The sequence below is a fragment of the Echeneis naucrates genome, chromosome 24 (assembly GCF_900963305.1).
Source record: "Echeneis naucrates chromosome 24, fEcheNa1.1, whole genome shotgun sequence".
NCBI classification, from domain to species: Eukaryota; Metazoa; Chordata; class Actinopteri; order Carangiformes; family Echeneidae; genus Echeneis; species Echeneis naucrates.
This window is the reverse complement of record NC_042534.1, coordinates 343,574-370,800: the sequence shown is the minus strand read 5'-3', so window position 1 is coordinate 370,800 and position 27,227 is coordinate 343,574. Positions and strand designations below refer to the sequence as shown.

At 47.3% G+C, this 27,227-nt stretch overlaps 5 protein-coding genes across 5 annotated transcripts in view; all 5 read left to right on the top strand.

Annotated features, from left to right (window-relative positions):
• The first annotated feature begins 3,191 nt into the window (after nucleotides 1–3,191).
• On the top strand, nucleotides 3,192–7,234 carry crip2l (cysteine-rich protein 2-like). Its single transcript, XM_029496037.1, has 8 exons — nucleotides 3,192–3,294; nucleotides 4,832–4,926; nucleotides 5,003–5,060; nucleotides 5,145–5,276; nucleotides 5,695–5,763; nucleotides 5,860–5,954; nucleotides 6,365–6,422; nucleotides 6,623–7,234. Exons 1-8 carry the CDS (start codon nucleotides 3,252–3,254, stop codon nucleotides 6,685–6,687), a joined length of 615 nt encoding a protein of 204 aa, XP_029351897.1. The 5' UTR covers nucleotides 3,192–3,251; the 3' UTR covers nucleotides 6,688–7,234.
• Nucleotides 7,235–7,335: 101 nt separating this feature from the next.
• LOC115037467 (proline-rich nuclear receptor coactivator 2-like) lies at nucleotides 7,336–9,778 on the top strand. Its single transcript, XM_029496036.1, has 2 exons — nucleotides 7,336–7,805; nucleotides 8,927–9,778. The coding sequence occupies exons 1-2, from the start codon at nucleotides 7,521–7,523 to the stop codon at nucleotides 9,380–9,382; spliced, it is 741 nt and encodes a 246-aa protein (XP_029351896.1). The 5' UTR covers nucleotides 7,336–7,520; the 3' UTR covers nucleotides 9,383–9,778.
• Nucleotides 9,779–10,816: 1,038 nt separating this feature from the next.
• btbd9 (BTB (POZ) domain containing 9) lies at nucleotides 10,817–16,027 on the top strand. The gene is made up of 11 exons (XM_029496357.1): nucleotides 10,817–10,977; nucleotides 11,088–11,329; nucleotides 11,821–12,184; nucleotides 12,478–12,745; nucleotides 12,836–13,055; nucleotides 13,419–13,538; nucleotides 13,802–13,911; nucleotides 13,995–14,184; nucleotides 14,277–14,384; nucleotides 14,506–14,584; nucleotides 14,676–16,027. Exons 2-11 carry the CDS (start codon nucleotides 11,145–11,147, stop codon nucleotides 14,853–14,855), a joined length of 1,824 nt encoding a protein of 607 aa, XP_029352217.1. The 5' UTR covers nucleotides 10,817–10,977; nucleotides 11,088–11,144; the 3' UTR covers nucleotides 14,856–16,027.
• Nucleotides 16,028–16,858: 831 nt separating this feature from the next.
• On the top strand, nucleotides 16,859–22,939 carry zfand3 (zinc finger, AN1-type domain 3). The gene is made up of 6 exons (XM_029496371.1): nucleotides 16,859–17,409; nucleotides 19,766–19,806; nucleotides 21,355–21,546; nucleotides 22,284–22,349; nucleotides 22,433–22,603; nucleotides 22,709–22,939. Exons 1-6 carry the CDS (start codon nucleotides 17,342–17,344, stop codon nucleotides 22,861–22,863), a joined length of 693 nt encoding a protein of 230 aa, XP_029352231.1. The 5' UTR covers nucleotides 16,859–17,341; the 3' UTR covers nucleotides 22,864–22,939.
• Nucleotides 22,940–26,145: 3,206 nt separating this feature from the next.
• Nucleotides 26,146–27,227, top strand: part of galnt14 (UDP-N-acetyl-alpha-D-galactosamine:polypeptide N-acetylgalactosaminyltransferase 14 (GalNAc-T14)) — a 45,112-nt gene continuing 44,030 nt past the window's right edge. The window contains exon 1 of the mRNA XM_029497060.1: nucleotides 26,146–26,495. Within this exon, the coding sequence (XP_029352920.1) occupies nucleotides 26,355–26,495 (141 nt within the window). The 5' untranslated portion in view covers nucleotides 26,146–26,354. The remainder of the gene's footprint in view (nucleotides 26,496–27,227) is intronic.

The following is a 27,227-nucleotide window of genomic DNA, read 5'->3' as shown; positions in this document are numbered from 1 at the left end:
TGTGATTGGATGTTGAAAGTGGGTCAGGGTCTTATGGATGCTTAAAAAAGTAAAAAAAAGGGCTAAATTAGCTCATTTGTACAGTTAATGATGTAATTAATGATAAGAAAGCAGACTTTCATGAACATTTAGTCAGAATAAATGTATCAGCAGCTGAGCCTCGCTGAAGGTTTAGTTGATCTCCAGGTTTAATCTTCCGTCGGCCTTTGACTGTCTGGAATGTGTCCTGAACTCCATCCAAGCAGAATCAGTGTGTTTGACAGCCCTTTGTCCTGAACTGCATTAATGGACCCCCCATCAGCAACTTATTCATGCTCAGCACACACACTAATTACTGCGAGTTCATGTCTGAGTGTCAATTCTCATTTCGGAGGTTTGATAAAAAACTGCTGAACAAAGGTTGTTCTCTTTTAGAGACACAATGTTGAACTTAAAGACCCACTTCAGGTCTTTTATTATGAAATCTTTCATTTCCTGTCAGACTTGGGGGGGGGGTCTCTGATTGGACTTAGTCAGCAGGTGGATTTGGATCAGAGACTGAGATTTTTATTTTATGGTTTCTCTTTCTTCCCCACGTCCTGCTCACTTCCTTTCCTTCTCCTTCATTTCATTTGAAAACATGAAGATCTTCAAACTGGTCGTGTTGTTGCAGAAAAAAGAAACTGATTCAGTGAAGTAAGTTTCCCTGATGGGTGTCCTCGTGCTTTGGCACATGTGCTGTACCAGCTTGTACCGAATCTGTAGTGACACCAAGTGGTGAGAAACAGACGAGTGGAACTAAAACGAGGTCTGAGCTGAAAACTCTGCTCGCTGTTGGATGTAGGCCAAGACCTGGCACCAGATCCTTTAAGTCCTGGAAGCTGTGAGTGTGTCCTGGAGACAGAAAGGGACAAAGACCAGTCAAAAGATGAGTCAAAAGAGCTTCATCGCTGAGATGATCAGAAGGATTGAGATGTTTCGGGGTTCTAACCAACAATTTGATGGACAAACTGAAAACAGACTGGTGAATCAGCTGATGTTGATCGTCTTTATGACAAGAGAGCAGAACTCTGTCGGGCTGATTTCACCAATCTTCTCCAGTTTAATCAGCTCCACCAAAGTGTTATTCCAGGTCGTCACACTGACCCGGATCATGTGACCAATCAGGACAAGGTAAAGTGACGTCCTCCCTGACTCTGACAGAGGTCAGGTCTGGTTTCTGCTGCAGAGAAAGAGAGTCCAAAGTCTGGAGCTCACCTGGGCGTCCTTCTGTCTGTCTTCCACTTGTCCTCACGACACCATGATGGAAACCAAGCAGTGACCAGTGAGTCCTTCTCAAATGATTCTTTGGTCCGGCTCTGCTGGTGGAGTCTGTTTCCAGTTCAATTTCCTTCCATGTTTACTTCTGTCGGAGCGACTTGTGTGTTTTGGGAGCAGGAGTCCACATCGGTCAGCTGAGCAGCTGCACAAATGTGATCATGAGATTCTTCCATTTGTCCACTTTGTTGTTCCTCTTTATCAACAGCCAGAGAACAAAAATTCCTGATTTAATGACTTTGAGTTTAGTTTTATCAGACATTTATTCTTCAGAACTTGATTTACAGCTTCATTGTTTACAAATTCAATTTTGAAACAAAAATTATGTCAAAAAGATGAAACTACAAATACACAAGATTTTCAAGAGAAAAAGAAGTAGTTGTAGAAGTAGCTGTAGTTGTCAAGATGAAGAATCAACATCAGAGTCCAAGAGCATACTCAAACTACTGAGGAGGCCAGCAATAATGAAAATTGAAGACGTCAGTCGTTTGGATTTGTTGGAAGTTCACAGACACATGAACTTCCAACAAATGACAGGACAGACTGAGCTGCTGCACCTGAATCCACTTTGCACTTAAAGAAGACGTTAACTGGCAGCATCCTCCATGTTGTTGTTATTGCATTTATGTCTAGATATAAACAAGAACTAACTACAAACACACTCTGAATGTTTCCTTCCTCTCATCTGTTTGGGTCCTTTCTGTCTTTGTCTGATCAGGAGTTCTGCTCATTAATGATGAAAAATCAGCTCCAGATATCTGATTGTCTTTATTCTGTCAACACAATAAACTCAGACTGACCTGTCAGTTTGAGAGGTTCATCAGTCAGACTGTCTGAGTTACTGAGGCCATCATTTATAAACACACTGTGTGAAGGACACTCAAAGCTTTCAGCAGATATGACTGAATAAATTCCAGACAGAAACTGAAGGAGCTGTTTATGTTCTGATCAGAACGAAGTGCAGTAGCTGGAAAAAACTGAATGTTTGTGAATGTTTATCTCGGTGAAAACAGTTCGACTGACAGATGGAAAGGAAAGCACAACCAACATAAATATCTGCTCTGATATTCTCTCCATATCCTGCGCTCATGTGTTCCTTTCTGGAGCAAACAGACGGTTATTAATCTGAAAACTGTGTGGAGTCTGTGATCAGCATGGTCAATAACACAAATTAAAACAATTAAAACCTTTTCCTTTCCTTCCCAGGTCTCAGTTGTTTCAGAAGCTGCTTCCGTTTTATGGACATGTTGGGCTGAAGCTGTCACAAACTTTGGAAAACTTCAATTTAATATTTAGTGATGTGTTTTTAGGGAATTATTTAGTTTGAAATTGTGATAAAAGAGATGTTGGTGTTTGAGCTGAAATAGAAAATATACAACCTTTGGATCTATTTCAGGAGAACATCACTTAACAGTCCCAGTGAAGAGCTGCGCTGAAGAAAGCCACACAGGAAACAAACTGAGGAGTTTCAGGACCAGACTGACCCTGCTGCCGAATCCTGAACCGTTTCAGCAGACAGATCAACATCATATCAGCAGTTTAGTAGGAAATGTGAGTTTAATGTGAACTAAAGAGCCACAGAGGCTGATTTTGATTTACAGATAAGTTGTCCAAAGCACAAAGTAACATGAAGTAGTCATTCTAAAAACACGAAGTTAAAATAGATTTATTTTTTCAAATTTATGATCATGTGTGACACACAAGTTGTGATGATGAACTGAGAGAATCAGTTGAAGCTCTGATTGGTTCCTGTCGGAGATGACGTAACAGGCTCCCGGTGAACGTCGTCTATTGTTCCGGGGTGACGTCATCGCCCGGGCGTGTCCAATGCAAATTAAGGCGAGGCAGATGTCCGTCTCGGTCCCGCCCACCAGCAGCATCAGTCTGAGGTGTGTCTGCAGACGGATCAGGTGGACCAACCGAACCGACCTGAGCTGATCCGGATCTCACGGATCATGGCGTCCAAATGTCCGAAGTGCGACAAGACGGTGTATTTCGGTAAGTGCCCCCCCCCCGGTGTCCTCCGGTCTTCCGGTCCTTTAATCCACCACAGACGGCTTGAGTGAGCGGATCCTAGTGCTGGACCTGATTCTGCACCTGGTTCCGGACCTGGACCACAGTCTGAGGGAGGAAACAGGGACTGGGTGGATTTATGTTGAAATGAATCGTCTCCATTGTGTCTCAGATCATCTTCAGTTTTTAACATTTAATATTCAGCTGAAATAATTCATCTCCAGTTCAAAGAAAACTTCAGTTTGATTTCATTTCAAGCTGGAAAAGATTTTGGTGACATTTGAATGAATGTTGTTTGGAGAATAGAACAGATGGCTGTTAAATTCAGAAGATGATAGTCTGAGAAAGACCAGGACCAAGATCAAGACCTGCTTCGTGTTCACATTTATCTGGACTGTAACAGTCAGTGGACATCATCATCGTCTTAGTGATCTATGTCCACTGAAGAAGGCGTGTTGGAGTCCACGTTATATATTACGTGTTAGTGCACGATGTGGCATCACCTCTGAGGTCGAAGTGACGGCGGATGGCGTTTTGAAGTTTAAAAGACTACCACAGATGCTTCAGCAGTCTGGACGGGCCGTCTGACTGTCTCAGGTCCTCTCCAGCCTCTCCAGCTATCTGTGGTCCCAGATCCAGGCCTCAGCGACCTCTGACCCCGAGTCAGTCTCTCATCAGGTGGAAACCTCAGTCACACGCCATAGTTCTCCTCTCTGACCGTCTTCTGAAGTCAGATTTTGTTGTTTAGTGATCGATGTAACAGAAAATGGATGAAAAGGTCCATAATTTTATGTGCTCATGCTAACAGGCGCTCTCCTCTCCCTCTGTTGGCTCTTTGGTCTGAAATCAGCGACAATCAAAGAAGTCGAATGGGGCGGAGCCTTCACTGACAGCAGCATTTTTCACAACTCTTTGTTGTTGCCGTGCTTTTTAATACATTTTCTTGTGTTTTGTTTCCAGCTGCACCATGTCGGTGTGAAGCAGCATCATAAAGATGGATTGGTTGAGTTGGCTCTGTGTCAGTCTGTCGGTGACAGTGAGTCTGAACAGGAAGGGTCATGGAGTATCAGGCCTGTGTGTCTGCAGGGATATTTTGGGACGAGGACAAACAGATAAATGACTGATAGAGGCCCCCCCGTCCAAATGTCTCATCGGCACCACAATGGCAGATAAAATACCAACACTAAATGTCCATTAACTGACTTTGACCAACTGCTGATGACAGGTGCATTCTGGGTGTTTGCTGTTTCCTGTCTGTATGCTGAGATAAGAAAGATTTACTTAACATTTTTATTTCCTTTACCATTTATTTTCAGATTTAGATTGAGGTTTACAGCGATTTAGATCTACAGCAGGTTCAGGTTCAGGTGTGGTAGCTGTGACGGTCAGGACACACTGGCTCGGATCGGACCTCGAACGCGTCCTTACTGGGTGTCTGGTGTCTTCATGCCTGAACTGCACAGTTTTTATCTGATTCCCCCGGGTCATTCAGTCCTGATCTCTAAGTTCTGGTCCTCCACAGCGGAGAAAGTCTCGTCTTTGGGGAAAGACTGGCACAAGTTCTGCCTGAAATGTGAGCGCTGCAGCAAGACACTGAATCCAGGAGGCCACGCCGAGGTAAGAGGAGCATCAGGACCATTAGTCAGGCCGGGGGGTGGCTCAGCTCACTGTCTCTCCCTCTGTTGTTTTACAGCACGATGGGAAGCCTTATTGCCACAAGCCGTGCTACGCCGCCCTCTTTGGGCCAAAAGGTGAAACTTCCTGCTCCTTCACACTGACACTGCTCCTTCACACTGACCACGTTTATAAATGCCCCATCTGAATCGTCCCTTCAGGTGTGAACATCGGTGGAGCTGGTTCCTACGTGTACGAGGCTCCGGTCCACGAAGCCCCTGCAGCCATTTCCATGGAAACAGATGGAAAACCAGAGGAGGTGAAAAAAGCTCCTGCACGAGGCCCAGTGAAGGGTGAGAACCATGTGGAGCAGAGACCATGAACCTGGAGCTGGAAAGTCCAACATATATTTATTTGTCATTATTTCTACTGACATTTTATTTATTTATTTTTTTGTCAGGATTTGTGTCAAACAGATAATTCATCTTTGAAATGTGGCGGTACGGTAGCCTAGTGGGTTCAGACACAGACCAGGTTCAAAACCAGATTAGTTCCAGGCTCTGAAGTTCAGGTTAACCATTATTACCTGAGGGAATATGTAAATGTGACCTTTTGGTGAACGTCTCATTTGTTCTTGTTTTTTTTTCTTTCTGAGAAAGTCAAACTGTTACCACAAAGTGAGGGAGAGAAACCGAAGACAGGAAGTTAATGTTGTTGTAAGCACACATCAGAATAACGACAGAGTTGATCTGAGTCGTTTTTCTGTCCCAGCTGCCAGTTTCTCCTCCTTCTCTGGAGGGCCCAACATCTGCCCCAGATGTAACAAGACGGTGTACTTCGGTGAGGGCAGCCTGTTTCCTCAGAGGTCTTTGGACTGCAGTGACTGAGGTAGCTGGTATATATATATAGTGACCCCATGGTACTGTGTGTGTGCAGCTGAGAAGGTGTCATCTCTGGGGAAGAACTGGCACCGGCCCTGTCTGCGCTGTGAGAGGTGCAGTAAGACTTTGGCCCCTGGAAGCCACGCAGAGGTGAGATGATCATTGCTGAAACTCCAAGAAGATGAGCCCCTCCCATCGCATTCAACTGGTTTTCAGTTTAGATTTGGAAGATTTAAGATCAGACTTCAAATCGTCCTGCAGTAAGAAGAGGAAGCTGCTGTTCTGTGAGTCAAAGTGAACCAATCAGCCAGAACATCACGACTTCCTTTAGACCGCTGAGGCTGAGCTGGAGGATCTGGACTAAGATCCTTTAAGCTGAGAGGACTAATAACAATGATGATAGCAGACGTCTGTTTCTATGGAAACAGATGGTTTTATTTTAGTCTGCTGTTCTGCTGTGCAGAGACTCGTTCTTTAATCACTGCAGTCTGATCTTGAACAAATTGAAAAATATTCTGATTATTTTCTTTCATACCTGACTTATTGTCTCTCTGCTGCAGCATGATGGACAGCCATACTGCCACAAGCCCTGCTATGCTGTGCTCTTTGGACCAAAAGGTATGAAGACACTGTGTTAGTGTCAGCAGTGGGGGGTTAAAGGTCCTCGCGCTCTAAAGGTAGACTTTAAAGGTCCGTTTGGGATAAATTAGAATGTGGACAGCTTTTGTTCCACTGAGGGAATACATCTGACCAACAGCAGATCATTTTGTGGAGAATCTAAAGGTTTCAGAGTAAGAGCTGCATGTGCTCTGTCTCAGGTGTCAACACTGGAGGCGTAGGCAGCTACATCTACGACCACCCTGAAGCGGAGGCACAGCCTTGAACCTTGAACCCCAACGGAGACGACGCTCCAGCTCAGACCTTCAGTGTTCAGCGCTCACAGGGAGGGAGACGTAGATGTTTATGTTGCATTTGAATTTTGTTTATATATCTATTTTTTGTACTGACATTTAATATGTCCTCCCCTACAAGTTTGTTGGTTCTGTTAGCCAAACACCTATTAGCCTGATACACACTGTGGAGTAAAGCGCCTGTTTTTTCACTCACAACTGATTGTTTTTCAAACTTTGAGCACTCCACGTGTAGTTTGGGGAATTACCTCCCACCAAGTTATTGTCAGTGTAATGTGAAGTAGTTGATGTGTGACTGTAAGATGAAGGTCACTGAAGGTTTCAGATGAGTTTGGGTTCAAAGGTTTTCTACAGTAAACTGTGTGAAACTAAACCTGTTTCTTCATATACACTTCATTTTCTCTCTGCTCTTTACTGTTCAGGCTTTAGTGGACTCAATCCTCTTTGATTTGGATTATTGTCTATTAACTAATGAATTCAGTTGGAGTATTTTAATCTACAACAAAGAATCATTTTAAGATTTTTGAATAAGATTTCTGTTGCGTCCCTCTGGATTAACCGGCCGTCTTATTTTGAAAAATCCCTCATCGGAAGTTCAGCTAATTAGCATTAGCATCATTTCTGTTTCCGGTCCACAGTCTCTCCTCCGGACGAGTTTCGTTTTAACGGCAGAAACTTAAAAAAACAAAACCGTCTGACTCCAAAACGTCCGAAACGACGAAACAAACAACAACACAAACGTCAGCGTGTCAGCTGTTAGCTGGACGGACCGGCAGCGGGTTTATGTCTCCGCCACTTCGGGGAGATGTTGGACGGATCTCCGGCCCAAAGCCGTGAAACCGACATCGGCAACGTCGAGAACAACAACCCGGCGACATCGGTCCGGAGCGGGGCCGGGCCGAACTACAAGCCGAGGCTGCTGAAGAGAGGAGGCCGGAAGCTGCGGACCGGCCGCCTGCTGGACCTCAACAACAACAACACCCCGCCGGCTCCGGACGGCACACCGGCGGCCCAGCCCGGAACCGGGACTCCTTCCGGGCCCCAGACCGGCCGGACCCACCGGCACCTCAAGCAGGGGCCCCGGAAAGAGGTCAGTCCGCCCCGGTGTTTCTCTGCAGATCGATTCAGATATCAGTGAACCTCAGATGGAAATGAGCGTTTATTAAAACTGGACAAAGGCAGAATATCCAAAAGCGATGATGACACAAATAACAAAGACAGGAAGCAAATAACATTTTAAATGACTCCATTTTAAGAACCACAGAGTCTGTCAGTCCCCTTTACGGACTAATGTCTGGGAGAAAAGAAGAGATAGTGAACAATAAGATGATAAAAACATCGTGTTTTTTGTTGTTGTTGCCTGTAAAAGGTGAAGTGTGGCTCCATAAAGACTCTGTTCTCTGGAATCAGAAAACAGGAACTAAAAACACTCCACAGAAAAGTTCCTCCCATGTGTTTGGGTCGTTTCTATGTTTATCTGATCAGGAGTTCTGCTCATTCCTTGGAGCAGTAATTGTGGAGTTATTTTTTCTGCGCCCTAAAAGATTTGGGGAATTGAGCTTCACTTCCTCCATCTTAAACTGCAGTGAGAACTTTTCAGTGCTGCGAAACCTGAAACCTGCCACTTCCTCCCCTCTGTGACGTTACACTCGGGGCAGCTTCCCTCCCTGAGATGGGCCGGTCCATCACATGACTGCAGTCGGCACCTCGATGACACCTCACTGTGTCATTTCAGACTGCCTCGGGCACAGGAAGCTGGTTTCACTGCTGTTAAATCTACTTCATAAAAAACCCCACACAATTTATCAGTTAGTAATGAAGTTTAATACCTTTTGACAATGGCAGTAATTACTGTCATGTTGTATCTAAACTGTTTGGAACATCAGCCAACTGCAGAATCAGCTCTTTGTAACAGCTGATCTGTCCGATCTGAAACTGATCAGATCTGGATCAGTCTGACTCTCTGACTCCTTCTGTGTCTTTATCCGTTCGTTCTCATCCTCCATCTTTGATAGTCATGTCAGAGTCACGTCTCTACATCGGACGGTCCTATTGGCTCCGGTGGGTGATGTCACAGCCAATCGGAGTCTCTGGATCAGTCCTGTATGTTTCTGAGTTTATTGTGTTGACAGAATAAAGACAATCAGATATTTGTAGCATTAGAAGCATTTTGTATCATTGGCTTTAAAGCTGCTCATTTGTGTTTTGTAGCTGCTGAAATCCAGAGGTGGGAGACCAGATCCAGGAGGTCCGACCGCCCACCACCCGAGAAATGACCAGGTGACCCAGAATGCCAACAGTTGCAGCCAGAAACCCAAACCGGACCAAACACCGACTGCTACTCACACTGGCAAGAAGAAGGATCACAGCAGCCCCAAAAAGCCCCCCTCCCACCACCAGGCCCCGCCCCGAGAGCACAAGAAACCACTCCACATCTCCAACAACCTGAAGGTTGTGAGCGCCACGCCTGAAGCTGTGCCCGAATACCTCAAAGATGGCGAGAAAGTCTATGCTGGAGCCAAGTTCAGCGAGCCGCCTTCACCAAGTGTTCTACCCAAACCGCCCAGTCACTGGGTCGGGGAGAAGGCACAGCCGTCAGGCAGCCAGAGCCGAGAGCAGATGACCGTCCATTTAAAGTCACTGCTGAAGGTACAAGACATGTCGTGACGCAGGAGGCCAGTGTTACGCCTTGTCACAGCAGGAATCACCGCAAAGTTTGAAATGCAGTAAACAGACTTTGGTCTGTGACACACTCCGATGTGATGGAGGGAGTTTTATGAGCTTTAGTACAGTTTCGCATCAGCCACTGTGCCGCCTGTGTCATAGTTTTATCAAGAGAAAAAATAATGTGATTGTTTTCCAGCAGTTTCATCACTGGTGCCTCGTGTTGATGAGGAGGAGGATGATGATATTGTTGTGAAGAGGCAGCCTTTTTAAGGAGCTTGTGTAAATGTACATATTATATAGTGAACGTATATTTTCTTGGTTTTAATGGAAATTCTAGTTTTCTTACTGAAGTTTTGTTTTTTTTTTTTACACCAAAAAAAAAAAAGAAAAAAAAAAGAGAGAGACAAAGAAAATAGTCTCCTGCAAACTGAGGCACTTTGTTCCCCCTACTTCATTTGCACTGAAGATAAATATGGAGGAAGGTGGGAAACGTCTCCCTGACCAGCCACTGATGAATTCACCAGCTGATAACGGCATCCTCTCCTCAACGCAGTCCAACCAGACTGAGGCCTGAAGACAAAACCACCATCTGAAAAGTCTCAGGACCAGCTGCTGCCCCAGAGCCCTTTACTGTACTGAGCCAGACCAGATCCACGTCGATCTGGACTAAGTCCAGGTTTACACTCTCACACTCACCAGCTTTGTTGGAGTATGAAGGGCTGACGCGGTCTGACGGAGACTTGTTTCCTCTCCACGCTCGTGTTAACATTTTTGATGAGTCTGTCTCAGCTGATCATGTGATCCTGAACCATGTTTTTTTTTTTTTTTTTTTTTTTTTAAACTGTAACATTTCTGTGGACGCAGGCAGCTGCCGGTCTCTGACCTCTGACCTCTGATATGTCATGGAAATGGAAAATTGTATTAATGTAGCAGAAACTGTCCATTTTATTGCAGTGTTTTAATCTCAATTCATTCCACTTATTAAAATATTTACATCTGACAAATTGGAAAATCTTTTTCTGAAACTTTAAAATATGGGTTACTTCAGCTTTATCTCTTTATTGTCTCTTTATTGCAGGTCAAGACAAGATTTGTTAAAGAAAATATTGTTGGGAAACATCTGATAAGTACAAATTTGTCAGGTTTGGTTTCATTTTTATTGGAGGTAAAAGGTTCGAACCCCGAGGATGAACCAGGAAACTGAAGATCCACATTATAACGTCTCCTGTCTTTTATTTTGGAGAATTGACCTGATGGCCGTTAGACAGGATGCAGGTTTAAGGCTCTTCGGACCGGAGTCCAGGTCCAGGTTTACAGACCGACTCAGATGAGGGCTGGAGGTCAGTCAAGTCGATGTATCCTGACAAACGTTCATTTTGTTTCGCTTCGTTCCTGTCAGCTTTGATTTTGAAATCCGGCTCCCTGACCCGGATGCGGACGCCCTTTGACCCGGATCAGTTTCCGGCGCGCTGATGCTGGAGGGATCGAGCAGGTGGTGCTTTTTGTGCGCATCGATCGAAGAACTGAAGCTGTTTGTCTGTTTATTAGCCGACTGTCGTGTGTCTGTGGACCCGGAAGTGACGGAGAGCCGCTCGGTGAGTGTAACACCGTTAGCCGTTAGCTGCTAGTTAGCTTCCATCCAGGTGTCAAACGTGTGTAAACATCCGAGACAGGCGGTCTGTTGATCCCGTTGTCCGTCTGACAGTCTTCCGGCCTGTTGGCGCTCTGAGCCAGCCGTGTGTCGGTTTGTCTCCGGCCGAACATGAGCAACAGCCACCCGCTGCGGCCGCTGGCCTCCGTGTCGGAGATCGACCACATCCACCTGCTGTCGGAGCAGCTGGGGGCCCTGGTCCTGGGGGAGGAGTACAGCGATGTCACCTTCATCGTGGAGGGGAAGCGCTTCCCGGCGCACCGGGTGATCCTGGCGGCCCGGTGTCACTACTTCAGGTGACTTTCCACCCCTGTGGGTTGGAGGATGAGAGGAAAACGAGCAGCTGGCATTGTTTTCTAATTCTACATTCTCATAGTGGATAAAAGCTGCTGAGCCAAAGTATCACTGATTCACACATAAATTTGATCCTGAAAACTCTGCTCAGTAAGAGAACTATATGATCAGCTGGTTATTCATCTGGTTGGGTTCATTCACGAAGTAGCTTTTTGGAGGGGGAACACGAGAATCACCCCCAAACCCCAGAGTGTGAAGTGGAAATTGTTGGTATCTGATGATGAGCACCAGATTCCACTGAATATCAGCCAGTCCCTACTGTTTCCTTCAGCTTCTGTAAAACTGAATATCTGTAATTATGTGTTTTCACTGTTAAATGAAGACGAGGATTCTGTGACACACAAGGGAAATTAACCAAATTTGGAGTCAGTGTTATGTCTCTGATGTTGCTTCGTGTTGGGTGTGGCTTTTTGCGTTTGTGTCACTCCTGCAGGGCTCTGCTCTACGGTGGGATGAAGGAGTCGCAGCCCCAGGCGGAGGTGTGTCTGGAGGAGACTCGGGCTGAAGCGTTCTCCATGCTGCTGCACTACCTGTACACGGGCCGGGCTAGCCTCAGTTCTGCCCGGGAGGAGGTGCTGCTGGACTTCCTGGGCTTGGCTCACCGCTATGGCCTGCAGCCACTGGAGGACTCCACCTCCGAGTTCCTCCGCACCATCCTGCACACCAACAACGTCTGCCTGGTGTTTGACGTAGCCAGTCTCTACTCTCTGAGCGCGCTCAGTGCAGCCTGCTGTGCCTACATGGACAGACACGCACCGGAAGTGTTGAGTTCTGACGGCTTCCTGATGCTCTCCAAGGTACGACATAAGTATACAGCCATCTGAGAGGACAACTAAAAACTGAAACTCTAGATTAATTCTAGACAAGGTGAAATATTTCAGGCTTTTTTTTGCTCATGAAAATCAAAAATCCACTCTTTGAAAATATTAGGATATTGAATTTGGAGTTTGTTTATACTTGTTCAGCCCTCAGAGTGATCTCAGCTGTAAGGCTGTTTATCAAAGGTCACGTGATTTAACACCAGATAAAGTTGGGTTGAATCTCTTTTAGAGCCACATTAGAGCTTTTCTGTTTTTAATACTTTTGGCAGGCAGCCCTCCTCACCATCGTCAGCCGGGACTCGTTTGCTGCCAGCGAGAAGGAGATCTTCCAAGCGCTGTGCCGCTGGTGCCGGCAGCACAAGGAGGGCACTGACACCAAGGAAGTGATGGCGGCCGTTCGCCTGCCACTCATGACGCTGACAGAGATGCTGAATGTAGTGCGGCCGTCTGGCCTCCTGAGCCCAGACGACCTGCTGGATGCCATCAAGACCCGCTCTGAGAGCCGTAACATGGACCTGAACTACCGGGGGATGCTCAGTCAGTGACCTGCTGCATTGCCTCTGTCCTGATCACATGATCAAATCAAATCCATTTTATTCCCTGCATGTCTTCTGTCTTTCGTTTCAGTTCCGGAGGAGAACATCGCCACCATGAAGTACGGTGCTCAAGTTGTGAAAGGGGAGCTGAAGTCGGCACTGCTGGACGGGGACACCCAGAACTACGACCTAGACCATGGCTTCTCCAGACACCCCATCGAGGAGGATGGCAGGGCTGGCATCCAGGTCAAACTGGGTCAGCCCTTCATCATCAACCACGTCCGCCTCCTGCTGTGGGACAGAGACAGCCGGTAACGTGAAGCCAGACGGACAAAAGTCACAAAGTTTCACTGGTCTACACAAACTGGTGACATGAAGTTAATGAAAGTTCTGTGTCTGTTTTAACCAACAGACACCAATCAGAGTGTCTCCTTCAGAGTCTCTGGATCAGTCCTGTATGTTTCTGAAGTTGGTCTGAGTTTATTGTGTTGACAGAATAAAGACAGATACTTGGAGCAGATTTTTCAGAGATTACAGGGAACAGAGTCTTTGTTTGTTCCAATGGTGACGCTTCTTTTTACAGAATCTTTTTCTCTGGTTTTCATCTAGATTTTATAATGTGGTTCTTTGTCTTGACCTTCTTCATGACATTAAACTGTGTGTTTCTGTTAAAGGTCTTACTCCTACTACATCGAGGTGTCCATGGACGAGCTGGACTGGGTACGAGTTGTTGACCACGCCAAGTATCTTTGCCGCTCCTGGCAGAATCTGTACTTCACACCACAAGTTTGCAGGTAATCTGTCAAATTTTGAATCTAGTTTTCTCCAACGTTCAGGAAGTACAATATTAACCAGAAGAACCCACAGGAGGAGTAAGCTGCTCTCTGATGGTTCTTCCTCCTTAAATTGCAAAATCAGCCAATCTGTCTGATCTGAAATGGACTTCAGTGATAAACTGATCAGATCTGCATCTGTCTGACTGACATGGTGTCTCTTTGGACTGTGATTGGCTGGTTTTCCCATCCGTTCACGTCCTGTTTGTCTTCATTTTTCTCAGGTATGTTCGTATTGTGGGGACACACAACACAGTCAACAAAGTTTTCCATCTGGTGGCGTTTGAGTGCATGTTCACCAACCGCCCCTTCACCCTGGAGGAAGGGCTTCTGGGTAAGTTCCTGAAACCTTCAGTGCAGTCGTCATATCTGGTGTCACCAAGGAGTCTAATCATTGAGTCTGGTTCATGCCTGCAGTTCCCGGTGAGAACGTGGCAACCATCGCTTCCTGTGCCAGTGTCATCGAGGGTGTGAGCCGCAGCAGAAATGCCTTGCTCAACGGCGACACACGCAACTACGACTGGGACTCTGGTTACACCTGCCATCAGCTGGGTTCTGGAGCCATCGTCATCCAGCTGGCTCAGCCCTACTCCATCTGCTCCCTCAGGTAGACCTACTCTCAGGTGTCCGTTTACTCGCCACAGAGAAAGGACATTTGTGGTGTTTAGTGATGTCACCACAGTGCTGTGATCTGTTCAGGCTGCTGCTCTGGGACTGTGACGAGCGTTCCTACAGTTACTACGTTGAGGTCTCCACCAACCAACAGCAGTGGACCAAGGTGGTGGACCGCACCAGAGTGGCGTGTCGGTGAGGTTCCTCCCTATTCCTCTTCTTTCACCACCTTAATGTATCTTGGTTTCCTGTGCCAGGGTGAGTTCAGGACAGGAAACACCTCTGAGCTGATGCAGGATCTGAATTTATCTGACAGGTCCTGGCAGACTCTGAAGTTTGATAAACAGCCTGCGTCCTTCATCCGGATCGTTGGGACTCACAACACGGCCAACGAGGTGAGCGCTCATTTGTCACAGATGTTGGGCTCTTGATCTGAGCGGAAACACCAGTTGTGTTGACGTGTGGCGGCCTGTCGTGTGTCTGCAGGTGTTTCACTGCGTTCACTTCGAGTGTCCGGCCCAGCTCGACACGGAGGTGACAGAAGGCAGCCCGGGCCCGAGCTCATCCGATTCTGTGGTGCGACCCCAGCGACCATCGCGCACACACACCCAGCTGCCCTCCCAGCCTTCGTCCACCTCATCGTCATCTTCACAGTCCCATCCCTGAGAGGACAGGAGACCTCAGAGAGCCATTTTTGCACAGCTGTCATCATCCAGACCGCACCGCTTTAATGCTGCTAACGGCGAACGTCTCATTGTCTCAACCCCCCGGTCCGTCTGTCATAAGTGCAACATTAGAGACTGGTGTTTCTGTAGCAGCAGCGTTAGGCCCAGTCCTCCCAGTCCTCCCACTCTTGAAGCTGAGCGTTGAGTTTCCTATCTGCCAGCTCCTGCGGTTTTTGTGAAGGTACTTTTTTAGCCAGTTTTATCCCTTCAAAAATAAAGTGGAAACTTTACCTCCAAAGATGAGGCACACTGAAATGTGGTTATACTGAACCACCAAAGAGCAGAAAATCGGGGGTGGGGGGGGTATCTGGATTTTATTTGTTAATTTTGTCAAAAAAGAAAAGAAAAAACTGATTTATTCTTAAACAAGCTATTTTTTTATTAAACTGTCTTCAGGGGACTCTACTCACTTTTCATACCATCGAGCCGACAGAGTAGCAGTTTGCTGTTTTTCAAACTTTGGACTCCGGTCCTTAAAGGTCTTTAAAGGTTAGCCCAAGATGTGGAGCTTTCTATGGCTTTTGTATGCAAATAGCTCTTATTCCAATGATCTATTTGTATATTAATTAACAGCTGTTGAATATTTGTTGGCACCTTAAACCAAAACCTCACATCGTTCAAATTCATACCTCAAAAAAATCAACCTCACTGAAACTAAAAGTAGATTTGATTTAATGAAGTGTCTTAATATGGAGTTTTAAGCACTTGAAGTGAAGGGGAAGGTGATGGGGGTGTCGAACACTGAGGTGGACCAAATAATGTATGCACTCGGGCTGCCTGAAGAAGTTTCTACATTTGATAGACAAGCAGCTGCTGCTGGCACTTTACCCAAGTCCTGGGAAATAAAAGGCTGGGTCATGTGACTGAAGTCCAGTGCTGGGCTGGATCGGTGTCTTTGTGTTTTGTGAGTAATGAATTAAAACACTCCCCGGCTCCAGGATGGGTCAGGTCAGAGTTGTGCTGCAAAAATGTTCAAGTTCTGTGTGTGTGTGTGTGTGTGTGTGTGTGTGTGTTTGTGTGTGTGTGCGCGCGTGCGCTCTGTGTTGCAGTTCCTGTTTGTTTTCTTGAGTCCTGATGTTGCACTTTTGAGTTGTGTTAAAAAAAAAAAAAAAAGGGTTCCTTTTGTTTGTGTTTTATTCTGAAGGATGTTGACTAAACTGTTCTGTCGAGGAAATGTGTGTGTTTTAGGAGATTAGTTGGATTAAGTCTTCTATAATAACCAACAGAGTGAATTAGCTCCTCCCATCTAACTTTATGTGTATAGTTTGACCTAATATATATTTGTTTTGACCATTGATGTGTGATTTGCATTTCACTGCCTCTTGTTCAGTACATTACCTGTCAAAAATGGGATTAATGGAAACAACTGACATTGTTAATGTTCATTTCTGTCAAACTCAGTGGAGGTCTGTGATAAAACCGGATCTTCTCTGACGTCTCTGGAGCTTCTGTCAGTAGTCTCATCATTTCTCATCCACAGCTTCTGGCTTTGGAGCTCAGACATAACGTCGTCGTTTGAGGGTTTAGATCAGGAGGATGAGGACTGTCACAGATTGTTGGAGGTTTTGGTGGCGGACCCCCTGACTGTCTGCAGCTCCACAACAAACTGATGTGTTCTGACAGCTTCCTGAACTTCTTCGGCTGTTATTGGTCATGAACCACCAAAGTGTCCCTGAACACCTGTGTTTCTGTCTTTGACCTGGGGTGGGGGCTGAATGAGGCCCAAATATCAGAGTTCTGTTTGATTTTATTTATCTAAGGACAGATTGGCTCTGAAACCGGACCGGGCCTTTAAACATCTTTGCTTTGTGGTTTTTCTGTTTGTATGATTTTGCCCTGGGCCCGGGGCTTTAAATGCCCGTCCGGGGCAGGACTGACGTTTGTGCCTTGATGGACGGAGTTTCCGGCCCGGCGGACTCGGTGCCAGCGACGTGTGAGGAGGGGTGGTCCCGGATCTGCGGAGGGCCAGGCCCGTCTCTGTGTGTTTACCCCCCCCTTCCTGCCGCCGTCCGGAGGATCCGCCGTCTCAGTGGAGGAGTCCCGTCGGTGTGGGCCGGCAGCTGGAGGCCTTTGGGAGCCGTTTGTGGCGGACTGAGCCCCGGGGAGCCCCCCTGTTCTCGGCCGTCGGTCGGACCGTCCGACCGTCCAGCTGACTGCCGTTCGAACGGAGCCGTTTGTTCCGTTAACCGGAGGCTTTGTGGCCGGACGGGCCCGCTTCGACCCCGTTAGCTCCAGCTCCGTGAGGACTTTAAAGAGGACATTTATCCGTTTTTTTTTTTTATTATTTTATTTTATTTTATTTTTTAGTTTTTTGTCTTTTTGGTTCTGCCCGACTCGACTTGTTGGATCGTTCCCTCCCTGAGCCACCAGGCCCCGGCCTCATCCCCGGCCTCGCGTTTCCACATCGGGGCTTTTAGCGTTGGAGTCATGGGCGACACCAGCGAGCGAAGCAACCCTCCGAGTCTACCTCCCCGGTGTCCCTGCGGGTTTTGGGGGTGAGTTCGGGCCCGGGTGAGGGAGAGATGGGGCCGTGGTGGTGTCGGAGGGCCCGGGGGGGTGCCGGTCCATTGTTGTTGTCCTGTTGTGCAGGCCGAGGTGGGGGGTTGGGAACTCGGCTAATAAATAAACCTTCTAGCTGAAGAAACGAGCTGAAAACGGACAGTGTTCCGGCGGACAGCCGACGGGCCGTCGAACCGGAGCGGTTCGGCCCGTTTTTCTGTGTTTTTACGGCAGTGGGTGAACCGACGTCCGGACCACAGAGTGATTTATTAACGGCAGGTTCCTTCAAACTGCTCGAAGGAAGGCGGCCGTTAGCACCGTTAGCATGTTAGCACCGTTCACGGGGAGGGGGGGCTCCTGCTTTTTTATTATCATTCTTATTATTTTACTGTTTTTACAGCCGGTTTGTTCCGCCGTTGATGGTGTTGCTTACCGGATGTGATCCACAGGGACAGGACTACGTGTTAGCTGTAATTGATGTAGCAGCTGAAGCTAACAGATAACAGGACCCCCCCGGCCTCATTACTGACACACACAGCCCCCCCTTCACTTTCAGGGATAATCACTGTTGTTGTCATATGGCTTGTCATTTGATCACCCTCATCTTGACCCACCTGTCAATGTCAGGTGACCCCACTGACACAGAGCTGTCACCTGGTCTGGCCCACACATGTCTCTGAGACTCAAGGCCTCTTCACAGATCCTCAACCCTCAGGGAAGTCCTGGGGTCAGAGGTCAGAGGTCCTGGGGTCCTTATAGTAAACACCTCCAGTGTTTCCACTGATTTCATGTGATATAGAAATCAGATGATCGGGTTCATCATGCAGGGATAAGTGTTCCCTTTGAGAATTTAATAAATAACCATCAGTCATTGCTGTTTTATTTAAATGCGGGGTTGGTTCTTAAAGGAAGAAGACCAGGACCTGGACCGAGCAGGAGTCAGAAAATATCTGGTTATTGATCCACATGTTGTTTTTGCTCACACGTGCAGCTGGGTGATGTTGGACTGTGTCCGATGTCCTAACACTCGACTAATGCTCGGCTGGTCAGCATTGGAAATGAGGACAGTCAGAAATTAAGACCGGATCACATGACTGTGCAGTAAACGCTCCGAATTATCAAACCCAATTTCCGACCAGAGAGTGAGATGTACGTGTGAGTTCCAGGTGTTGTTTAGCAGTTTAACCTGGAGATTCCTGATAATCTGAGTGGATGTGGAGACCAGGATGGTCTCAGTCCCCTTCAGCGTTCAAGGTTAATGGTTTCTGTCATATCAGTGTTTAAGGCGCCCAGATGTTTTAGTTGGTTGTGTCACGGTTCCTGTTGGCCCAGTCTGTTTCTTCCCCCTGGAGGAGGGCAGTTTGTCCACTTTGTCCTTGTTTGAGTCATTTCAGTTGGAGAAATTTAGGTAATGAAGACCAGGTGGTGGTGGAATAAAGTAGTTTTTTTTTTTTTTTTTTTTAAACATTGAATGTGGATCTTTTGGCACCTGACCTCAAATATTTGAGTCTTTATATGAAGAGTTTATTAGGAACAGTATGAAGGACCTGAGTGTCCTCCCATGTTGACTTCGTTTTGTTAACTCTGTCAGTGTGTTGGCTCATTTCTGTCACTTCCTCATGTTGTTAGACCGGACTGAACTGGAATTTTCAATAAAAAAAGAAGGGTTGGGACCACAGCTGCAGTTCTCTGGACCTCCTGTGTGTAATCAGTTAATGTCACAGGTGAGAGGTCAGGTGATGGTGCCCGCCTGTCCCTGCTGACCGGAGACACTGTTGCGGCTGAAGTTTAGAAAGGTCCAGAAGTGAGGGAAAGACATGACACCTATGGGAAATGTACTGCCCACTGCCATGACATGACAACATGGTTGTCAACGGCTCTCATCTCACCCTTTTCAACCACATGACTGCATATTCAGTGGTGTGGTTAATGGGCATTTGGTCGTCGTGACAACGGGCTGCCTGTAGTAATCTGCACTCATCTGTGACAGGAAGTGGATGTGATTGGCCTGATTTGTTTTTCTTTGTACACAGAAACTTCAGATAATTAATCAATAAATTCCCAAATGTTAAAATAATCACATTTATTAGAACCTCTGTAAGTAATGTTGTATTTATTTGTAGTTTCTACAGACCCCACCTCCTTTCAGTTTTCTGTCAGTGATGGGATTCACACAGAAATAGCAATGATTTTGAAATATGTCATAGCTGACGCTGAGGATGTGAAATCATCACCATATGAGTTACTGAAAAGGAGGAAGTTATTTCAAATGTCTGTAGTGAAAGAAGAGTCCAGAAATCTGGTTTTGGTTCTTGGTGTCATTAACCTCTACACTCTGTCTTCTGTCCTCAGGTCCAGTAAAACCATGAACCTCTGCTCCAAATGTTTTGCTGGTAAGTTTTAAATGAAACAACAGGCTTGTCAGATCTTCACACAATCAAATGAAACCAGAGGTTCAGCTGCAGCTTCCTGGATCTGAACCTGTCAAATTAAGCATCCTCTGACAGCAGAGGGCCCCGCTAACCTCATCCAATTTCTGTCCTATCAACACCAAACCCAGAAAAGACACGTCAGCATGTTTCACCTGTTCCTCAACTGCAGGTGAAAACTTAGAGACATAAGTTTTCATGTTTCCCAGCCCTGATGGTGTCTTTGAAGGTCATTCCACTGCTTGAACAGGAAGTGGCTTGAGGCAAGGTGTGAAGGTGTGTCAGCTGAGTCTGTTAAGGAATGCTAACTATGTTAAACAGTTAAGAGTCAGCCTGTCATAGTTGGATCATGGTGAACGTGGAATTGAACCCACAGGAGGAATCTCCTCCTCCATCAGCTGCTGTCTGATGGTTCTTCCTGTTTTCTCCTTAAACAGAATCAGCTGATCTGTCCAATCTGACTTTCTGACTGCAGTTCTGCTGCTCGAAACAAATTTTTTCTTTTTAATTCTTCATGTCTAAAGATCTGAAGAGGGTAAATGTCTGAGGACGCAGCCAGTTTTTATGTATTTATTGATTTAGTTTGTGTTTTCTTTTTAAAAAACACTAATAAACTTAAATAACTGCAGACAAGCTGTAGGAAGTAATTTTTTTTTTTTACAGGACAGGAAATTAAAAAAGAACAGTCAAATTAAGGTTTGTAAAAGAGGACACATGCATTGAGTTTTCCTGGTTCTGGAGGATGCTTGCAGCCTCTGTCAGTGGCCATGGCAACCAGTGAGCACAGCAGACTGAGGACCTCAGGGCCGGCTCAGAGTCCAACATCACAGACAGCAGGAACGCTCAGAATAGACTCAATTCACATGAGCACAGAGGAAGTGGGTTTGCCTACATGAGGAGCAGCAGCTAAAATCTAGACCCCGCCCCAATCTGAGATCTGGGATATCCAGTCAGGGGCAAAGTGCAGCTCTGAAGTCACTTCTGGTGATGTGGTTCAGTTCGGAGCAGACGTTTCCAATAGGTTAATAAGGTTATTAATATTGGCTGAAGTTTCTGTGTTTTGGAAACAGGAACCAATATTTTTGACTGTAGCATGTAAAGAGATGAAAATGTTTCAGGACTAAAGAAGACAAATAGACCAGAAGGCAGCGGAGAATTGGGGGCATGGCTGCAGTGTGATAATCAGACTGTCAGACTTAGGAAAGCGTACAGAGCAGGTCAGATCCACCCCTCACCCTTCTACTGGTTTTCTACTGGTTTAAAAAAACAAAAACAAAAACAAGATGGCTGACAGATAAATTTGAAATTGGTGACTTCAAAATGGCAGCTCAGAAACCGATGGGTAACCTCATGGTGGGTCGACACAAATGTCTGAGGCTGCTACCTCATGATCAGGGTGGTGTGAGGTCAGATCAGCTGTTTTCATATCACACCACCAACAGCTGAGAGTACAGCTTTCACAGTTTTGGTCTCCATTGTCTCTCTCCATCTCTCCGCCGTCCTTGACTGTAGACATCCAGAAGAAGCAGCCAGGGGAGGACTGCACCTCCAAGCCCATCCAAAGCTCCGGGAGTAGTCAATCATCCGTTTTCAGTAGCGAGACGAGCAGTAGCAGTAGCCAATCACTGTTGTCGTCACCGCCCTCCAACTCTGAGCAGCCGTCAGCGGAAGAGCCGTTGCCCACGTTTCCCAACACGAGGGAAGGTAAGATGGGACAACCATCGCCTACAGACCTTCAACACTCCGACAGACAGATGACACCTTCAAAGTATTTCTCATTAGATCCATGTTGTTCCTGATTGAATCATGAGGCTGTTTGGGCTTTAGAAAAAAACGAAGCAGCAGAATCAGGAACTTCTTCAAACTATGTCTGGTGTCGCATTGTTATGTTTTGACATCATTAAGAAACCATGGTGACCCATTTAGGAGACAGGAAGTCATCATTGCAGACCATTGGTGCCGCTCGTAATGTGTCATCTGTGTCAGAAGTTTAATTGAATGTGGAGGTTGCGTCAGGAAATTATGTCAAACAGGATTCATCAACTGTGATGAGCTCAGTAACGTTGGTTTTTAGAGCAGCGCCCCCAGTGGTGAGTCTCCAAACCACAGGGCAGGCTATAAACAGAACACAGCTGATGTCCTGATTAAAGCTCTGTGACTATCTTTTAAAGTGTGAAGGTCCAAATTTGATAATAAAGGTCCATAGTTGAAGTTTTGTGGTCTTTTATTTCGAAGGGTTGAAATCCATAACAAGATGTATTTGTGGTTGTAAGAACCAAAAATCATCAGTGTAGTTTAACTACTCCTCTCTGGAGCGCCAAGAACCACAGGTCAGCCAATCAGAACACAGGGGCTCTTCTGATTGGCTGACTTGTTTTCTGAGTGATGGTGCTCAGTGAAGTCACATCCTGTCTGACCCGTCTCTTGGTCTCCCCCTGCAGGCGTGTCATCCACAGAAACAGCCCAGGGCACACTTTGCACACCCACAAAACGTCCACGAGAATCAGGTAGGCCTCTTTCTGACCCCCCCCCCCAACCCACCGTGAGCCTCCCCATGAGTTCTAACTCTGATCCTGCCTCTTGTTTTCAGCCTCAGGCTCAGAAAGCGAGGCGACGCCAGAGAAGCGGCCTAGGCCAGACGAGAAGGATGGCAGCGGTGAGGAAGCCCGCGGGACACCCAAGCAGAAGAACCGCCGGCGCTGCTATCGCTGCCAAACCAAACTAGAGCTGGTGCAGCAGGAACTGGGCTCCTGCCGCTGTGGTCAGTATCCCGCCATGATGTCATCACCCCCCTGAGGTGTCTGAGACAGATTCTGAGGTGTATTTGATTTTGTTGCCCCCCCCCCCCCCCCCCCTCCCCCTACAGGCTATGTGTTCTGTATGCTCCACCGTCTCCCCGAGCAGCACGACTGTCTGTTCGACCATCTGGGCCGCGGCCGCGAGGAGGCTGTCCTCAAGATGGTGAAGCTGGACCGGAAGGTGGGCCGCTCGTGCCAACGCATCGGGGAGGAGTGCTCCTGATTGGCCACATGCTGACCAGCCATCCAATCGGAGATGAGGCGCTTACAAAGAAGAAGAAGAGGAGGAGGAGGGACAAATGGGGTGAAGGGGTGGGAGAGGGAGGGAGGGAGGGTGGGGGGGGGCAAAAGAGGAGGGGGGAGCACGGTCAAAAAAACATCCTGCAACTGACCTGACGATCCTGGATCTGAGCTCAGCCCCACCCTGCTGTCGTCTTGACTTCCTGTCTGGAGTGTTGGTCTGGACTCGGGGCCAACATGGGCCTGCTATCACATGTTCACACACACAGCCTTAACCCCACCCCCTCCTGTCCTCAGAGATGGATCCAGTCCGCTGTTGGTCGCCATGGTTTCCTCCTCTCTGCTCAAGCCCCTTTTTTCAGGACAGGAAGTTATGGAAGACGAACTGTCGTAGCGATGTGGCTGAACTGATCCGTTTGGTTCTTTTTGTTTCCATGTTTTGGTTGAGGGAGGATCCAGCTCGGTCCCATGACCACTCCTCAGGTCGCCATCCAGGGGTTGGAGGATCAAACCTGTAGCCCCACCTTCCTCTCGCTGTTCTGTTTTTTTCCTGCCTCTGTCCGGGTCCATGTACGGAGTGTTCAAGGTTGCTGTCATGGCTTCTCTTAATTTACATGTGGTCGTCACAGTGATTAGCTTGCCCGCGGCGCCGTGGCGGATGATACGGCCAATCCCGGCCTCTGCTCACATGGACAAAACAACAGAAACAGAAGAAAGTTAAAGGACCTTCTGTAGCAGATCCTCCTCTCCCTCGCTGCCCCCCCATTAAACTTTTGTTCTCCATGAAAAAGAGGAAGGTGGCTGAATTACTGTGTTCGCCAGAACGCCACGTGTTAATCTGAAATTGATCACACAGTGTGGACGATCAGTTAAACTGACTCCTTCCCTTTAAATACTTTTAATTTATTTTTGAGTTAGCTTTAGTGGGCGGGGCCTCGTTCCATCTGATTGGATCAAAATTAACTTAAGTGGGCTCGTCCACAGTTTAAACCAGTGATGTCATGCTGATGAAGGCGGACAAATCAGACGTCACACACCTCGTTAACCAACACTGATTGGTTCATTGTTTGACCTCATTCAGGTGTTCCTGTTGGGGGCCGGATTTGGTCTGACATCACAGGTTCAAACAGCTGCTCAGACTGTGGTTACTGTTGTCGTCTGACTGATGGACTGTTCAGTTACACACATCTTTGTCTTCTAATCAACATTTCTGTTTGTCACTTTGCAGCAGTTTTCATTTTCAGTCACATTTTTTGTCTGTTTATAGAAGTAATGATATAAATAAGTCTGATTCAGGACCCCCAGCCCCCCCCGCCCCCCACAGCATCACAGTGACATGATTGTATGTGACAGTTTTATTTTGAAAGGGTAGATTTCCTTGAATGGCAGGAAAGTCAGAATTATTATTTTTTTGCCAAATGTGTTGATTGAGGCAGACGGCCCTTATAACCAGACTCCACTTTAACTATGCTAATCTTTGTGTTCCTTTGCTCCGCCCCCTCCCATCCCATCTCCTCCAATGAGAGCTCAGCGAAGGACAGAGGGCACGTGAGGAAATGGCGTGGCTGGTTCTTATTTTGATATTTGAATATTTGAAACCTTGTTCCTTTTGTGAGTGCTAATGAGAAATGGAAGAAATGGAATATCTTTCTGTACCTTTTAAAGACAAATTATTTAACCTCTATATCAGTTTGAGTTACTTACACCCTAGCATAGAGCGGCATATTTAGTCAATGTATAAAAAGCAAGAAATAATTCTGTCCTATTTTCTCCTTAATTTTATGTGTTCCATTTTTCTGCTGAGGAAAATAAACTGGATTAGAGGACGGTGTGTTGCTGTGTGTGTTTTTGTGTAATTCTTTTCTCAACATACAATAAAAATAAACTGTGAACGTCACACCCGTATCAGCAGCAGGGTTGAGGTCGGGGGGGTCAAGCATTCAGTGTTACACCGAACAATGTGCTGCCGACACTGAAGAGCCTGAAACCTTCATCTGCTGGGCGTCGGGTGAACAGGAGCCGGACTGTGTCCCTCCTCCTCCATTACATTGAAGTCTATGGGAAAATGTCCCTCCTCCTCCCTCTCCCTTAATGAAGTCTATGGGAAAATGTCCCTCCTCCTCCCCTCCCTTACATTGGTAAGTCTATGGACAATGTCCCCTCCTCCTCAGTAAATGTTTCCATGATGAGTTACAGTCTCAGTCTGAAATACAACTACTGGTTTATGGCCCAAGTGGCCGAATCTTGGTGAGACAGAGTCCATGTTGGTCCTGGAGCAGGAAGGAGGAAGAGTTGATGGACTTGGCTCTGCTGGCCTGGTTGTCTCTCTGTGGTGGAGACACCAGAGGGCGCCATGACGCCAGCCTACTTCCCTGCCCTGTCCAGGGGGCGGGGCTTGGTTTTGGCTCCACATGTTTTATTAAAACTGAAATATGGTTCAGCTCTGACTCCTCACCCTCAAAGGAAGGCTCCTCACATGACTCCTTTCCTTTCCTCACCACCTTGTGCCCTTCAGTCCCTCTCAGAGTTCTTCACAGTTCTCTCCCAGAAGAGGAGGAGCCTGATTGGAACCAGATCTGGACCCAGCCTGGACCCTGAGGAGGGTCCTGACCCTCAGGTTGAGAACCCGATCCACTAACCGGATCCATGAGGGCTGTAGAACAGTAGAACCCAGAACACGTTCATGAACATAAACCGATAATGATGAGGACGCTGATTGTGTTGTGGTGTGTTGTATTGTGTACATGTGTTGTATCGTGTTGTTGTGTTACATTGTGTTGTATTGTGTTATGGTGTGTTGTATCGTGTTGTTGTGTTACATTGTGTTGTATTGTGTTATGGTGTGTTGTGTTGTGTTACATTGTGTTGTATCGTGTTTGTGTTACATTGTGTTGTATTGTGTTATGGTGTGTTGTGTTGTGTTACATTGTGTTGTATCGTGTTGTTGTGTTACATTGTGTTGTATTGTGTTATGGTGTGTTGTATCGTGTTGTTGTGTTATATTGTGTTATGGTGTGTTGTGTTGTGTTACATTGTGTTGTATCGTGTTGTTGTGTTACATTGTGTTGTATTGTGTTTATGGGTGTGTTGTATCGTGTTGGTTGTGTTACATTGTGTGTATTGTGTATGGTGTGTTGTTTTGGTTACATTGTGATCTTGTTGTAGTGTGATGTTGTAGTGTCGGCAGGTGGATCCCCCCCCCTCCCCCCCCCCGCCCTTTCCCGCCTCACACTTCCGGGGGGTCCAGTAAACACGCGCACGCGGCTGTCAGGCGTGTCAGAGGAGCTCGAGCTCCTGAGAGTTGAGCGGGAGAGCGCGTGCTCAGCAGCCTCACCGGGACCGGACCTGCAGACCGGACCGGAGCCACCGGACCGACCGACTTGTTCGCCGAGTTGGAGCCGCTCGGTTCGCTCCGTTTCCCGGATGGTTCTCTGACAGGAGCAGCGGGCGCCGCCGGCTCCTCCTGCCCGGAAAATGAAGCGTCTCTGTCGGAGGCTGGCGGTGGCCGTGGCGCTGCTGGTCTGGCTGGGAGCGCTGGTTTACCTGCTGGTGCTGAGCCGGAGGCGGCTCCCGGAGCCCGGTACCGGAGCAGGGAGAGGGACCGGGGACAACCAGGTGAGGACACACAACACCTCCACCCGCCTCCGAGTGTGTGTCAGACGGAGATGAAAAACTAATGATTGTGTTTGAGTTGTGTAGTTGTGTTGTTGGTCCAGGTGTAACTAATGGACCCGAACGAGTGTCTGAACCTTCAGAGTCCACCTCCACCTCCGCGAGCTGCTTGTGTTGTGGTCTGTTGTGTTCTCATTTATGTTCTGTTGTGTTGTGTTGTGATCTCCAGGTGTAAAGCTCAGGTGTGCGTCAGGCAGTGTTGTATTGTTGTCACTTCTTTGAGCTGCAGCTCTATTTTCTGATAAAGAAGAAGTGAGGTGTAGTCCGGGGGCCCGTTAGTCCAGGACCCCATGAGTCCAGGGCCCCATGAGTCCAGGACCCAGGGGTCCATGAGTCCAGGGGCCCGTTAGTCCAGGACCCCATGATTCCAGGGCCCCGTTAGTCCAGGGCCCCATGAGTCCAGGGCCCCATGAATCCACGGGTCCGTTAGTCCAGGGGTCCATGAGTCAAGGACCCCATGAATCCACGGGTCCGTTAGTCCAGGGGTCCATGAGTCCAGGGGCCCGTTAGTCCAGGACCCCATGATTCCAGGGCCCCGTTAGTCCAGGGCCCCATGAGTCCAGGGCCCCATGAGTCCAGGACCCAGGGGTCCATGAGTCCAGGGCCCCATGAGTCCAGGGCCCCATGAGTCCAGGACCCAGGGGTCCATGAGTCCAGGGCCCCATGAGTCCAGGG